The 15,647-nt window shown below is 39.7% G+C and overlaps 1 protein-coding gene across 6 annotated transcripts in view; it reads right to left on the bottom strand.

The window, feature by feature from the left end:
- The window catches only part of MIA3 (MIA SH3 domain ER export factor 3), a 52,926-nt gene that overhangs the window by 27,554 nt on the left and 9,725 nt on the right, over positions 1-15,647 (bottom strand). For 3 of the 6 annotated variants that reach the window (XM_077937889.1, XM_015115698.3, XM_015115721.3), the window contains exons 4-6: positions 11,311-14,122; positions 9,187-9,555; positions 8,256-8,401 (exon numbers count right to left, since the gene is read on the bottom strand). In XM_077937889.1, the coding sequence (XP_077794015.1) occupies positions 8,256-8,401; positions 9,187-9,555; positions 11,311-14,122 (3,327 nt within the window). Of the gene's footprint in view, positions 1-8,255; positions 8,407-9,186; positions 9,556-11,310; positions 14,123-15,647 lie in introns of all 6 variants that reach the window. The other 3 variants (XM_077937898.1, XM_077937906.1, XM_077937909.1) reach the window with 1 other exon arrangement.

The following is a 15,647-nucleotide window of genomic DNA, read 5'->3' as shown; positions in this document are numbered from 1 at the left end:
GTACTCCATATTTTTGATAGTATTGTACATGGAATTTAACTTCAATTTCCAATTGTTCATTGCTAGTACATATAAATACAATTGCTTTTACATGTAAATCTTTATCTAGAAACCTTACTAAACTTAGTACTTATCTAGCAGATTTTTTCTACATCCCACCAGATTTTATGCATGTTGTCTGCAAAAAAAGACAATTTTACTTCTTTCCCAATCTGGACGCATTTTATTTCTTTTTCTTGCCTTAGTGCACTGGCTATTGCCTTACAACACTGAACAGATGTAATGAGAGCAGACATTCTTGTTTCACTTCTGGATCTTGGGGGGAAGACATTCCATCATTCACTATTAAGTATGATGTTCATTTTAAATCTTTCATAAAAGCGATTTAAGTTTCCTTCCATTCCTAGTTTGTTGATAAATTTATTGTTTTTTAAATTACACAGTAATCAATTTTAGATTTTTTTCAAAGTGGTTTTCTGTGTTTACTGAACTGAACATATGGATTGTCTTTTTAAAGTTTGTCATTATGGTTAATTACACTGATTTTCAAATGTTAAAGAAACTTTGTATTCTCGGTATAAATCCTATTTGGTCATAGAGTATTTTCTTTTTATATATTGTTGGATTTGATTTGCTAAAATTTTTGTTTAGAGTTTTTGTACCACTGTTGATGAGAGATACTGGTCTGTGGTTTTCTTTCTTACTTGTCTTTGTCTTTGCCTTGTTTTGATATCCTGGTAACATTAGCTTCATACAATGAGCTGAGAAGTATTTTCTGCTCTTCAGTTTAATAGATGAGTTTGTGTAGAACTTGTATTATTTCTTCCTCGTAAGTTTAATAGAATTCAGCAGTGAAGCCATCTGGGTGTGGGGTTTTCTTTCTGGAAAGGTTTTTAGCTATAAATCCAATTTAATAGTCATAAGGTTATCTGTTTCTTCCCAAATGAGCTTTTGCAGTCTGTGTCTTAGACAGAATTTCTTCATCTAAATTGTCAAATTAGTTGACGTAAGTTGCTCATAATATTCCCTTATTATAATTCTAACATTTGAAGAATCTGTGGTGATGTCTTTCTGATTGCTGCTATTGGTAATCTGTATTCCCTGTCTTCTTTTCCTGTTCACTTTGGCTATAGGTTAATCCATTTTATTAATCTCAAAGAACCAGGTTTTGGTTACATTGATTTTCTCTCTTTTCCTTTTGTTTTCTATTTCATTAAATTATGCTCTTATCTTCATTATTTCTTTTCTTCTGCTTACTTGAGGATTAGTTTGCTCTTCTTTCTCTAGTCTCTTACAGTGGAAAATGAAGTCACTTATTTGAGACCTTTCTTTTTTCTAATATAGGTAGTGCTATACATTTCCCACTGGTGCTTTGGCGACATTGTACACACTTGATATATTTGTTTTCATTTTATTGTCTTTATTCTTTTTTCTTTTCTTGAGACAAGGTCTCATTCTGTCACTTAGGCTGGAGTGCAGTGGTGCAATCCCTGCTCACTGCAGCCTCAATATCCTGGGCTCAAGCAACCCTCCCACTTCAGCTTCCTGAGTAGCTGGGACTACAGACATGTGCCACCATGCCCAGCTTTTGTGTGTGTGTGTGTGTGCATGTTTTGTAGAAACAGGATTTCACCATGTTGTTCAAGCTGGTCTCGAAGTTCTGGGCACAAGTGATCCTCCTGCCTCAGCCTTCCAAAGTGCTAAGATGCCACCGCGCCTGGCCTGTTTTCATTTTCACTCATCTCAAAATACTAATTTCTCCTTTTCCTTTTAAACTCATAAGATGATAAGAAAAAAGTGTGTCACCTAGTTTCCAAATATTTGGGGATTTTCCAGATATTTCCATTATTGATTTCTAACTTAATTATATTGTGAAGAGAACACATTTTGTACTACTTGAATCATTTTATATTCATTAGACTTGTTTTGTGGCTGATAATATAGTTCATTTTGGTAAATGCTTCATGTGCACTAAAAAGTATATGTATTCTGCTCTTCTTGGGTGGAATGTTCTATAAACATCAATAAGGTCAAGTTGGTTAATGATGATGTTCATAACTTCTAGATCCTTATTGACTTCCTATTCTATCAGTTATTGAGAAGGGGTACTGAAATCTCTAATTATAATTGTAAATTTATCTATTTTTCATTGTTGTTCTATCCATTTTTGCTTCATGTGCTTTGAAGATACATTACTAGGAGCACATTCATTTAAGATTTTTATATCCTCTTAATTAATGGACCATTTTATCATAAGAAATGGATTTTCTTTATCCCTAGTCATGTACTTTGCTCTGGAATCTTCTTTGGTTTAATATAGCCACTCCAGCTTCCATTTGACTAGTGTTAGCATGGGATATCTTTTCTCAATCTTTTTAGTTTTAACTTTTTTTCTATCTTTTTATATAAAGTTTATAGACATCTAGTTGGGTCTTGCTTCTTTACCCAATCTGACAAACTTTTCCTTTTAATTGGGGTATTTAGACAAGTTCCACCTACTGTGATTACTGATATAGTTAAAAGTTTAGCATCCTCTTTTTTTTCAATTTGTCCCACCTGTTCTTTGTTCCCATCTTCTTTCTCTTATTCTGCCTCCTATATCAGTCTTTTTAATTATTCCAATTTATCTCATTTATTGGCCTATTAGCTATAACTCTGTTATATTAGTGGTTGCTTTATAGGGTTTATAGTATACATTCTCAACTTATCACAGTCTATCTTCAAATGACACTACACTATTTCATTTATATAATAATAACTTTATGGTAGTTACTATCATTTCTCCCTCTTCTGACCTTTACACTATTATTATACATTTAACTTTTACATATTTTCTAAACCCCATATTATACTGATATTGTCTTTAAAGTCAATTAACTTTTAAAGATATTTAAATAATAAGAAAATGGTTTTATATATTTATCCACAAGGTTATCACCTGGCATTCTTCACTCCTTTGTGTAGTGTCATATTGTCATTTTCCATCAGTCTAAAGGACTTCCTTTAACCTTTCTTATGGTGCAAGTGTGTTGGTGAATTCTTTCAGCTCTTGTATGTTGTTGTCAGAAAAGGTCTTCATTTCATCACCTTTGGTTTTGAAAGATATTTTGCCGGGTTTGATGTTGCAGGTCAACAGTATTGCTCTTCAAGTATATTAAAGCTATTACTCCATTGTATGCTCTCATGCCTTATTATTGACAAGAAGTCTGATGTCATCCGTGACATAGTTCCTCTCTCTCTGTGTAAAATGTCTTTCTGCTCTGTTTTGAGCAATCTGATTATGACAGACCTTGGAGCAGTTTTCTTCATGCTTCTTGTGCTATGGGTTTCACTTAGCTTCTTGGGTCTGTGGCTTTACAGTTTTCATAAATTTTGGAAAAATTTCAGTCATTATTTCTTCAAATATTTTTCCAAATGCCTTTTCTCCCCTCTTATACAGAAATTCCAGTTATACATCTATTAGGCTGCTTGACAGTGACCCACAGGTCACTGATGTTGTGTTCACATTTCTCAGGGTCTTTTTCCCCCTTTGTGTTTCATCGAGGATAGCTTCTATTGCTGTATCTTTGAGTTCACTAATCTTTTCGTCTACAGTGGCTACTCTGGCACGAATCTCTTCTAGTGCATTTATCGTCTCAGGCACTGTGTAGTTTTTCATCTCCAGAAATTTGATTTGGGTCTTTTTAAAAAACAACTCTTTCATGTCTCTCCTTACTTTTTTAACATCCAAAATACCGGAATAGTCACTGTTTTAATACCCTTGCCTAAATCTAATATCTCTGGCAGTTCTTAGTTGGCTTTGATGGTTTGATTTTTCTCCTCATCCTGGGTCATATTTTCTTGCTTCTTTGCATGCCTGATAATCTTTGATTGTATGTCATGCTTACGAACACATATCCTTGAGCTTTGCTCTAGGATGCAATTCAATTACTTGGAAACAGTTTGGTTTTGAGTCTTAAAATTTGTCAGGCAAGACATTAGTAGCATTTAGTCAGAGGCAAGACCCTTCTAAGAACTCTGGATCTCCCTACTATTATTAGGTTTTCCAGGCACTATTTCTAGCCCTGTGTCAAAAACCATTCCTTCTGATCACTTAGATGATTTCTGTGACTTTGAGTAGTTCTGTTACACACATGCTTACGAACTCCTAACCTCCCAAAGTGCTGGGATTACAGGCATGAGCCACCACGCCCAGCCCATAGTATCCATCTTTCTGGTACCTTTTCCTGCATATTTCAGATGTCTCAGTCTCCCTGAACTTTGATCTCTGCCTCCTCTGCAAGATGGGTGTACTCCGCTTGTGTTCCCCATCCCTGCACTGAGGTCAAGAAAGTACTGCCAGGTAGAAAGCTGGGAGGTTGTAGAGCTCACCTATTTGTTTCCTTTCTCTCAGGGGTCACAATTCTGTGCTGCCTGTTGTTCTCTATATGAAAAACAGCTTTTAAAATATATTTTGTCTAGTTTGTTTATTGCTTTCAGTGGGAGGGTGAGTCTCATCCCAGTTACGCTGTCTATGGAGTTCTTTCTGTTGTTGTTACTGCAGTGCATTCATTGAAGGAACAGTTTTGTTTGGCTCCTAAGGTATATGATGGTCTAGATTTTGCTGACTACATCCCCCTGGTATATTTTAACATGTTTCTCTGGTTCTTTATATTTCCTGGGAATTGGTAGTTGGATCAGTAGTCAAATTCAAATTCAATTTTGTTTGTCAAGAATACCTAATAGGAGATGTTGTGTACGTCTATCGGGAGGCATTTAACATCTGGGTGTCCCTCTTTTTTTTAAATTCTCTTATATTGTTCCTTCATTTAAAGGCTGGGGTATTTCTACAAAGAGAAAATTATGATCAAGTATTCTTTACACTGAGATTTGGCTTGTATAGTTAAGGCAGGGTAAATATTTGATTCTTTTTCTTTATTTAAACAATTTTCAAAATAATGAGCTAGACAACTCATTATTCTTGGCATTATCAAGTGATGTCCAAAGGGTTCGAGACCAGCCTGGCCAAAATAGTGAAACCCCGTCTCTACTGAAAAATACAAAAATTAGCCAGGCGCAGTGACGGGCACCTGTAATCCCAGCTACTCAGGAGGCTGAGGCAGGAGAATCACTTGAACCCAGGAGGTGGAGGATGCAATGAACCGAGAAGGCGCCACTGCACTCTAGCCTGGGCAACAGAGCAAGACTCTGTCTCAAAGAAAAAAAAAAGATGGACACTATGAACAAAAAGAGTTCCAGAAATATGCAAGGAGGTCTCCCCTTCAGCCTCAGCCTGAATTCTAAACAGTATCTGTGTAGGGTAAGACTCCTTAAGGATGGGCAAAGAATAACTAAGGGAAAAAAGAACAACTGTAAGCTAAACAATTCCCAGAGTTGTCACAGGGCTGCGAGACATTTGAATTCCAGCTAGTCAGAGTGAACTGACACACAAAAAGTATGGCCAATAAGCAGTGAAAAAGTGCTCAGTATCGTTAATCATCAGGAATTACAATTAAAACCGCAAAGACATACCCACTACGATAGCTAAAATTTAAGACTGATAATACCAAGTGTCAGGGGAGGTGTGGTCAAATGGAAGTTTCATTAATTGCTGATGGAAGTATAAAATGGGACAGTCACTTTTGGGAATTATTGGGCGATGGTCCCATGGATTCTCTGCTTTTGTATATTTGAAATTTTCCAGGATAAAATGCTAAAATAAATTAAAATATAACTTCAAATATTTAAACGATTACTATGTAAAAACAGAATTAGATTCTATAGAGGAAATCATGGAGGAAAATTTGGAGTCAGTATAAGAATGAACTAGGCAACAAAGGAATGTATAGCCTTGCAAGGTAGGCGGCTCACACTAGGAACTGGTGATGCACAGGTCCTAAAAAGGCAGGATTAGAGTACAGGGAATTGCTATGACTACTGAGAGGTTTTTTTAAGCCTTTCAAAAGTCAGAATTACACTTTATACCTCTTGGAATCTTTTATTCCTAGCACAATTTCTGGTACATATTTAGCCATCAAAATGCTCTTTTGACAATCCCTCTCAAGTCAGCATCTTATAACACTGTGCCTTTATATCTTGCCATTCATGTCGGTCATTCCCTGTTATCCCCTAATCACAGATTGTATCCTACACCACTCCTATTATGCCCCAACCCAGGCCTAGAAGAGGGCTCTGTGTGTATCTAGAAATATGATTAATAAAAAATTCCTTCTACAACTGGGGCTGTTAAATTTTTCAAGTGATAATTTCATTCTGAAAACCAAATTCTGAATTCTGAGACTGTCTTAATCCCTGAAAATTTCATTATTCCAACTGTACAAATTAAAATACACACCTTTACCCAGGTGACTATCACCAGCACAAAAATGAATAATACTGAAAAACGGTTTGGATTTCCTACTTGTTTTCCATCCTGGTGGTCTTTCCCCTAAAACCCCCAGGTATTCAATGTCTTTCTATGCCCTTTGACCATCCAAATGAGAATTAGGTGAGGGATGAGATCTTACACAATGCCAGATGCTACACCAGACATTTTACATTACCATGTCATTTAATTCTTACCAACAATTGGAGTAGGTATTATCTAAATTTTTCAGATGAGAAAGTTGAGGTTCAAAGTTTAGTAATTTTCCCTAAACTTCTAATCGATAGTTTTGGGATTTGAAATAAAATCATCTTGGCTTGAAACCCATAGATTTTAACAGAAAAACAACAAAAATGCTCTTTCCTATTCGAGTCTTGAAATAACAGGACCTAAAGGAAATGGCTTTGGTGAGGAGCATACTTTCTCTGTAGCCCTAAGGGCAACCTGAGCTCCAACTTCGAGAGCTTGCTTGTTCCTCTAATTTAACAAGAAAAAAATGTCAAATTCTACCAAGTACCACAAGGGGGAGCTAAGTCCTAAAAAGCCTAGATAAGCTTCTAGACATTAAATGTCTCATTTGGAGCATGGCTCCCTTTAGAAAGAGCTGAATAAATATTCTGCCGTAAGTGACTCTTGCTAAGAAGCAGACCTGACAATCCCTTTCCTGCTTAAAATCTTCCAAGGATCTCTGCCAACAATGGTCTGACCACTCACCATGGCACACAATTTCCTTATTTCCTTTCTGACTTTCCCTGCGTCCCTCCAACAGATTTTCCCCCTCTTAACTCCATACTTTTTTATTTTTATTTTTTCTGAGACAGGGTCTTGCTCCGTTGCCCAGGCTGGAGGGCAGTGGCACGATCTCAGCTAACTGCAACCTCTGCCTCCCGGGCTCAAGTGATTCTCCTGCCTCAGCCTCCCAAGTAGTTGGGATCACAGGTGTGCCCCACCCTGCCCAGCTAATCTTAACTCCACGCTTTAACACCACCAACTGGCGGGGAATAGTGGCTCTTGCCTGTAATCCCAGCACTTTGGGAGGCCAAGGTGGGCTCCCATGGGCTCAGGAGTTCGAGACCAGCCTGGGCAACATGGCAAAACCCCACCTCTACAAAAAATAGCCAGGCATGGTTGTGCGCACTTGTGATCCCAGCTACTCATGGGGCTGAGGCAGGAGGATCACTGAGCCCAGGAGGCAGAGGCTGCGGTGAACTGAGATTGCACCAATGCACTCTTGCCTGGGCTACAGAGCAAGACCCTGTCTTAATTTAAAAAAAAAACAACAACAAAAGAAAACACCAACTACCCATGCTTCCCTGACTTCCCCAAATAACCTTTTCTTCATGCCTCCATTTCTCTGAATGTGTTTTCTGCCTGACTGCATGCTGCCCGCCCCACCCCCGCCCATCTCCCTCCTCTAGCCCTTCTATTTGACAACTCCAAGTCAAGCTCCCATCTATCTTTCAACTCTGCTTAAAGCATGTCTCAGCAAACTTCTGGCCTTTCCTACCACTCTCCCTCCACAATGAACCAATTTATGCCATCGATTGTTCTACCATCAGGTAAATACTTCTCTTCCTGCCCATTATCATATTACATTTCAAGTGAATGTCCTTCTCTCCTGGCTAAATTGAAAGGTTCCTGAAAGGAAGAACCATGTTTGACAGGTGTGCCTGTGCCCAGCTCCAGCATACAGCAAAGCCTCCGCATGTGCTGAACTAAGAGCGCATTAAAGCCACACACCTGTGGCTCATTTCAAGATCTCTCCTCAAAGGATCAAGAATCATGTTCATAAAGACAATTTAAGTTCTTCACCTCATGCTCAAAATCAACTTAAAAACTGTAATAATCAACATTTTAGTTAAAAAAAAAAAAAACTATGTGTCAAACTTACCAACTTAGTTAAATAAAATATGAATGAATACATTAGAAGGATTGCATTTTCCAAAGCTGTGACACTTGCTGGCTCTTCGGCAGCTGTCTCTAGTTGCTTGTTTGCATCAATAGCATCCATAGGAGTGTCTTCTCCTGTAATTGGCCCTGGAATTGGGAGGAAAATAGATATTTTGTGCTTTAGAATAAGAATGGTTTCTCTTTTAAAAAAATACTGACTGAATATCCACTAAATATTAGGTACTGTGCCTGGAAAGTAAACATTCTCATCTCTCACTGGATGTTTACTGTGCACTGTGGTGAAATACTCTTTGTGTCAGTCAGTCTATCCTGGACTATTACACACTACAGTGTTCTGTACTGTCTCCTATGAGCTTATGCTATAAACATACTTGGACCCCTTCACTGTATTTTAAGAAGTTTTATTTACCAAGTCCAGATAGCAAATCAAAAAAAGAACTGCATTGCACTGTATTTTATTTGGAAAGAGAGGGGTAAAGCAGAGGAAAAACTGAATTTGTGAGTTTTAGAGCAGTGGTTCTCCAACCGTAATTTGCATCAGGTCAGTCTTTCCTGGAAGGCTTGTTAAACACAGACTGCTGGTCCCACCCCCAGAGTTTCTGATGCTGCTGGTCTGGTTGAAAACTACTGTTTTAGAGCATAAGGCCTTTTAAGAATAATATTTTAGATTGAAATAATTTACACAAGATAGTGACAGCCAAACACTGGTTTGTAGGTTAGTTACAGCCTCTGGTGTCTTTCCTATTTTTGATCTCCATCTGTCTTGACGCCTGCTTTTCTCTCAATTAGCTCTGGGATCCTTTTTTCATTTGAGTTTAACAAGTCTCTAGCTCCTACCTTTGACAATGAATCTCCTAGAAGGCCTTCTTTATGATGTCTCCACTTTGTAGAAAAAAATTAGCAAGCTTTACCTGGGTCCAAGTCTTTCTCAGTATTTGGCTTTGGTGACACTTCCGAGGCATGAGTGTCCCGGATCACACGCCAGTCCAAGTCTTTCTCAGCATTTGGCTTCGGTGACACTTCTGAGGCATGAGTGTCCCGGATCACATGCTGGTCCAAGTCTTTCTCAGCATTTGGCTTCGGTGACACTTCCGAGGCATGAGTGTCCCGGATCACATGCTGGTCCAAGTCTTTCTCAGCATTTGGCTTCGTTGAAACTTCCGAGGCATGAGTGTCCCCAATCACATGCTGGCCCAAATGGGTGGGCTCTTCAGAAACCTGCACGTTAAGTTCTGCTGTGTTCTCTTGTGAGAAATTATCTTCATGCAGTGGTTGCATCTCTATAGGTGAGAAGAACACACTGGGTTAGCACAACTTGATGACATTACCTGTTAGGGTAATCCCACTGACCATACCAGCTCCAGGGCACCTCAACATTGCCCTCCATGCATGGGCATCCCATGGAGCATAACTGGGCAGGGAAATAAGAGTTTCACTTTATTCCATTTAAAGGATGACTAATCTACATAAAATCTACAGAGGAGTATTTCATAAATATATTTATGGTAGGGACTTCAGTAACATCTTTCCTTGGCAAATCACCTATGCCCACACAAATAAATTTGCAAAAGAGAATTCTACTCAAGAGCAGAAATGTGAAACATCTATTCTGCAGAGAAGTAACATGAACTCTTGCATACACAAGCATGCCTTTCTCACAGAACTAGTACAGACAGGGACATTCCATGCCAGGGCAGCTTGCTGAAATGTCCTTCGAATACTTTCAAAGTACCTCTAAGAGTCAAAGAAAGTGAAGCCATCTCCTTTCCTAAGAGGCTCAGGGGACAGTCCAATGTGATCCACAGCAAAGGTGAATTTCCTTGTAGCCTGATATTTTACCCTGAAAATTCATCTGAATATTGCCTTCTTATCCAAAATACATGTTTTAATTAAATGCAAAAAAGTTCTCCTCCCCCAACTCTCAGGAAAAATTAGCACTCTGGAGTAGTACATTTTCCTGTGGCTTCCTGTCCCCTTGATACTCTCAATTCAGATACATCTGTCTGAAAAGCTGGGATACACCAGGTGCGGTAGCTCACACCTGTAATCCCAGTACTTTGGGAGGCCAAAGTAGGAGGGTCAATCGAGGCCAAGAGTTCAAGATCGGCCTGGGTAATATATCAAGACCCTGTCTCTACAATAAATAAAAAATTAGTTGGGCACAGTGATGCATGCCTACTACAGGCTGAAATGAGAGGTTTGCTTGGGCCTAGGAGTTGGAGGCTGCAATAAGCTATGATCATGCCATTGCACTCCAGCCTGGGTGACAGGGTGAGATCCTGTCTTAAGAAAAAAAGAAAAAAAAAAAAAGAAAGAGGAAGGAAGGAAGGAAGGAAGGAAGGAAGGAAGGGTAGGTAAAGGAAAAGAAAAGAAAGAGAAAAGCTCAGATGCAGAGAACAGAACAAGGAACTAGGAATCAGAATGCTTATGTCAGGATATTGGCTCAGGGTTAATTCAACTGAATGGCTTCCACGCATCAAGCACTGCATTAGAAGGCATCCCTGTCCCAACCTTGATTAATCTGAATGCAAGACCTTTATGGCCCCGGAAGGTTTAACTGGAGTAAGCGCTCCCAAGAAACAGGAAGGACAAGCCATCCACAAAAGACAAAATTGGGGAGAACATAGGAATTTAGCCAAGACATTGATCTAAAAGTTATACCAGTCAATCCATGGTTAGAGAGCAGTTATTTTACAATTGAAAAATTGTGTTCAATAAAACCCTTTCATAATTTTACATGACATTTGTATTTTGTACATTATTTTCTGGTTTATATCTCTCTCTTTAGGTTTTTACAAAGTTTCCTTTTGAAAATGCTAACCAGTCTCAACTATTCTAAGGGAAACAGCAAGAAATCCTTCTCTATGCTCCAGCCTAAAAGAAAGAAGGCAGGAAGGAACATGCGGACCTCCCTGTGTTGTCCCTCTCCTTTAGGCACATTGGAAACTGAACAGAGCTTCACAAGATAGGAGGCACCTCAGCGACCCACCCGCCTGGTTCTCCAGCCCAATTCTGCAAGACCATAGGCACCTCACCTTCCATTGCTCCACCCAAGCCTTCCTCTACAGGTGGTGCCATCACCAGTGTGGCTGTCTCCTCTGCTGTGGAGTGCTTGTACCTGACAAAATAGATGAGGTCTTGAATGTCATCAAGCACTGCAGCCTCTTCAAATATGACCTGCATTCCCATATCTCTATGTTCGTCCACATAAGCATCAAGCATTTTTTCTGCTATGCTCAGAATTTGTGACTCAGAAGCACGGAAGACCTTATCTAGGACTTTTTCCATATTATAGGGCAGGCTCTCCTGCTGTGCTGACTTCAGTTTTGATGACATTTCTTGTAGCAAGGCTTCCATCTCATAGGCATTAAGGTACCTCTTGAACCGCTGCAAAGACTGTTGCTCTTTAAAGAAGCTGCTTATGATAAGCAAGTCCTCCCTCTTGTAACTATACTCTGGCTCTACACTTGTATGTGGAGTCCAGAGGAACAAGTCATCTTCAGGGTGTGTAGCAGCAGAACCCTGGCTTTCTGTGCCCACGTATTTCTCTGTGTTCTCATGGTCCTCTTTTGAGAGTTCTCCCTCAAGCTTCCCTGCAAGCCCTGAGGTCTTCAGATGTTCCTCAGGGTTGTTGTTCTTCAGATAATCAGAATCTTTATTCTGAAACATTTCACCTAATTCTGGAGTCTGAGTTTTTATGCTGTCAGAAAAGTCACTTCCTTCAGATTGCCTCTGTGCTTTCTCATCTGCCAGAGGGCGTTCTTTTCCCACCACTGTATTTGGTTCCCTGCCTCCTGTGTTGACCCCTTTGGCAGCAGTGTCACTTTTGTCACTATCTAAAATCATGCTAGTTTCTTGCTTGCTTTCTTCAATTTCTGGATCTGGATGAATGGTCCCTAAAACCGCTCTGTCAGGGACTTGCAGATTAACATCAAACTGCCTGCCCTGATTCCCAGGGTTTTCTTCTTTAGACCGTTTTGCACTTACAGCGTTTTCATCCTCTAGTAGTTCTTCAGAGGGATAATCGTCCTCTTCTGCTTCAGAAAGGAAAGCTGGTCCTCCTGTGCTGTCAGTTTGGTCTGTCTGTCCTGCTCTCTGTGTGCCCTGCATTGCCTTGTGATGAAAAAACTCTTCATCCAAGGAGTCCTCTTCGGCTTCTCCCTCAGACAGCCTTATCTTCTCACTCATTTGCTTATTGACTGTGGCAGCCACATCTCTTTCTTGTTGCCAGGAAAGATTTCCTCCCAGAATGGGAACCTCATCTTTCAGTTCTCTGGGCAAATCAATCTCATCTGGAGAGGAGAATCTAGGTTGATTTTGAGTTTTAAGAACTAATTCCTCTTTCAATTCCTCACGTTGATGCTCCAGTGAAAGCGTGTGAGGTTTGGCCCCATTAACCAAAGCGTCTCCCTCCACACTGTCTCTGGATGCGTTAGGGTGGTTATCTCCCATGAGTGGTGCATTACGCAAGGATTCCTGTTGAATCTTTTTGTCATTCATTTGATTCCCTGCAGCTTTCTGTGCAGATTCACTCTCTGAGCCACCTTCCAAAATCTGCTCTCCAGGCTTTTCTTCACGGAGCATTCCTTTTGAGATATGAATAGCTGCTCCTTTTAGGTCATTTGCTTTATCATCATAAGCTGATTTTAATGAGTCTTTACCCTTTTCAGCAGCTGGCATAGAGTTGAGGTTATTGCTGTGAGCAGAACTGTGCACAGTCATGCCTTCTTGCTTTTCATCCTCTAATTCTGTCTCATCTTGTACCAGGCCCCTCTTGGATTCCTGAACTCCCCTCCCTTTTCCTTTAATGTGATGGTCTGTGTTTACTTCCGGGTCTTTGTCATTATTTGTTTTAGGAACATCTACAATCAAAAGACCATCATCTACATTGTCAGGGTCACTATAATCTGTTGCTGACTGTGGTTTCCCCAGTCTGCTCTCTGGGACTAATGCATCATCATCATCTTTTTCTTCCTCTGAACTAGAGCTCTCTAAATCCATCGTACCTCTATTTTCTTCACCTCCTGTGACAATAGAGAAGATAGTGTCCCCCCAGGTTGTTAGTATATTTTTATCATCATTTTTGATGCCAGGGGGCACAGTTAGCTCAATCTTATCCTCTTCATTTGAATTCTGCTCTTTATCTGTTGGATATTTCTCAACTCCAGACTTTGCTGGAGTTTTCACATCTTCCCCATCTGTAAAGGTAAGTAATGGCAACTCATCAAAGTCTTCTTGGTTCTCCTCATGTTCCTTTCCAACTGCATAATACTCAGCATCCAATTCCTCATCAAAATCATCTTCTAATGAAGTAACAAGTCTGGTTGTCTCATCATCAGATACAAGTGCATCAGCTGTTGAGCCAAATTTGGTTTTCAAGTCTAGAGTCATTTCTTTTTTCAAAAGTTTATAGGCATCAATCTTATCCTGTTCATTTGAGACCTGAGAACTATTGCTGGTTTTGTTGTTTTCACTTTCTGGCACTTTTAGTTTATCTTGCAGCATTTCTTCAAAAGATTCAAATGAAGGCTGCTCTCCCTGAGCATGATCTGCTTGGCTGTTTGCGTGGGAGTGGTGCTTCTGAGTTGTAAACTGTTCCTGAAGATCCTCAGTGTTTTCTGAGAATACACTATCGCTTTCCTCTGAGTTGGCTTCTACTGGGTCAGGTTCAGGTTCCCTTTCCGTAGATAATTCAGAGTTTTTTTCCATATCCTGTGAAGTTTTTTCTACAGCTTTCTCGGAATCTCCAGCTGCAGAATTGTACAGTTCCAAAAACCCTAAAAGTTCTTCTACATTATAATTATCAAAATCATCTCTTCCTCCATCAAAACAAACAAAATCCGTCTCCTGCAAGAAAAAGAAAAACATTAGTGTGTCAACAGCCAAGTGTCACCAGAGCAAACTCTTATCCATGTTAATGATTGAGATAATCTCAAATTCACGTTTGGCTCTAGAGGAGCTTTTGCATCAACACTGGGCACTGACTGTTCTTGGGCAGTGGGTGGATAGGACGCTGGAACCCACTTTCCCATCTGAGTAATACTCCTGGCTTCCCTTCATTCTCTCTTCCCCAGGGGAAGAATGATTCATGTGGCTGGTGAGTTTGCTCAGTCCCATTCCTGTTTTCTGTTTGGGACCTGCTGGAGAGAAAACACATATTCTGCTCCTCCATGCTGTCCATTTGACAGAGACGGTCCCGCCTGGGGAGACCCCTAGTTGGGTAGCTCTGTCTGTGACTGGATAAGTCCATCTTAGTTTAGACTGCCATGTTAGAAAGCCCATTAGTTCTGCACATTCCAAACAGCTTTATCAGTAAGTAACGGGGTCATTTTGATCTCCTATTTGCCCAATTTCTGGGTCTCTCAATTTGTTTTGAGCACAGGTGGGGAAAAGTGAGGTGTCATTTATTGGGTTCCCCAACTCCCAACATCTATGCCTGGTGTTCTGGGAATTCACTTCATAATAACGCATCCAGAAGGAGCTGAAAGACCATCAGCTTCTCTACATTGTGCCCTCTATGTCATACTTCTGCTCCCCCAGTCAGAAACAGGCAGAATCACCTGGCTGTCAGGTTCTCAGTCTACATGGATTTGGGACTCATATTTTCCTTGGACTGGGAAAGATAAACCAGCTTCAGAAGGAACTTACTGAGATACAGATGCATGAGATATAAAAATGTAAGAGAACAAAGAATGGTGTAAAAGAGGCTTCCCATTTTACTACTGCCACAAGAACAACTTGAAAACAAGGTTCGCTAAGGTAGGTACCTGACTCCAAATAAGCATTCTAGGCAGTCACTAAGATCTGCTTTCAGGAATATTGAGTAAATCTATATTTTTCCTTTCCTCCACCAGTAAGCAAATTGACACACAAGGAGCCATAAAATGATGGAAAAGTTAAAAAAACAACAAAGATACTTTTCTTCCCCTAACTAAACATTCACAATCTTCTGGGGAGACCTGTCCAGTATACCAGAGATGAATGATTTCCCCCTTTCCATCATGCACACTTCTGAGCCAATTTTTTAAATATTTAAATATTAAATATATTTAAATCCTTTTAGTCATAAAGCCATTGTGCGCTATAGATAAATGCTCTTAGAATGTGTAGTTAGCGCCTTACAGATACGAGACTGGACCTTACCTGAAATTCTCTGGTTCCCTTTTCTAAATCTATAACTATAATCCCTTAAATCACTAAGGAGTCAATAATAAGAAAACCTTTGTAAGTTTGCATTTCTGGCTCAGTATAAAATTAGAGCTTAATTAATTTAACCTGATTTCTGTATCCTTAAAATGTCTAACAGCTATCCAATAAGTAGTTTTCAAATTTCTCCTTTTGCTTGTGAAATGAAATTATTTGCCGTCTAACA

Source organism: Macaca mulatta, chromosome 1 (assembly GCF_049350105.2).
Source record: "Macaca mulatta isolate MMU2019108-1 chromosome 1, T2T-MMU8v2.0, whole genome shotgun sequence".
Lineage (NCBI taxonomy): Eukaryota > Metazoa > Chordata > Mammalia > Primates > Cercopithecidae > Macaca > Macaca mulatta.
The sequence above is the reverse complement of the archived record's forward strand: the minus strand, read 5'-3'. Positions and strand labels throughout refer to the sequence as shown.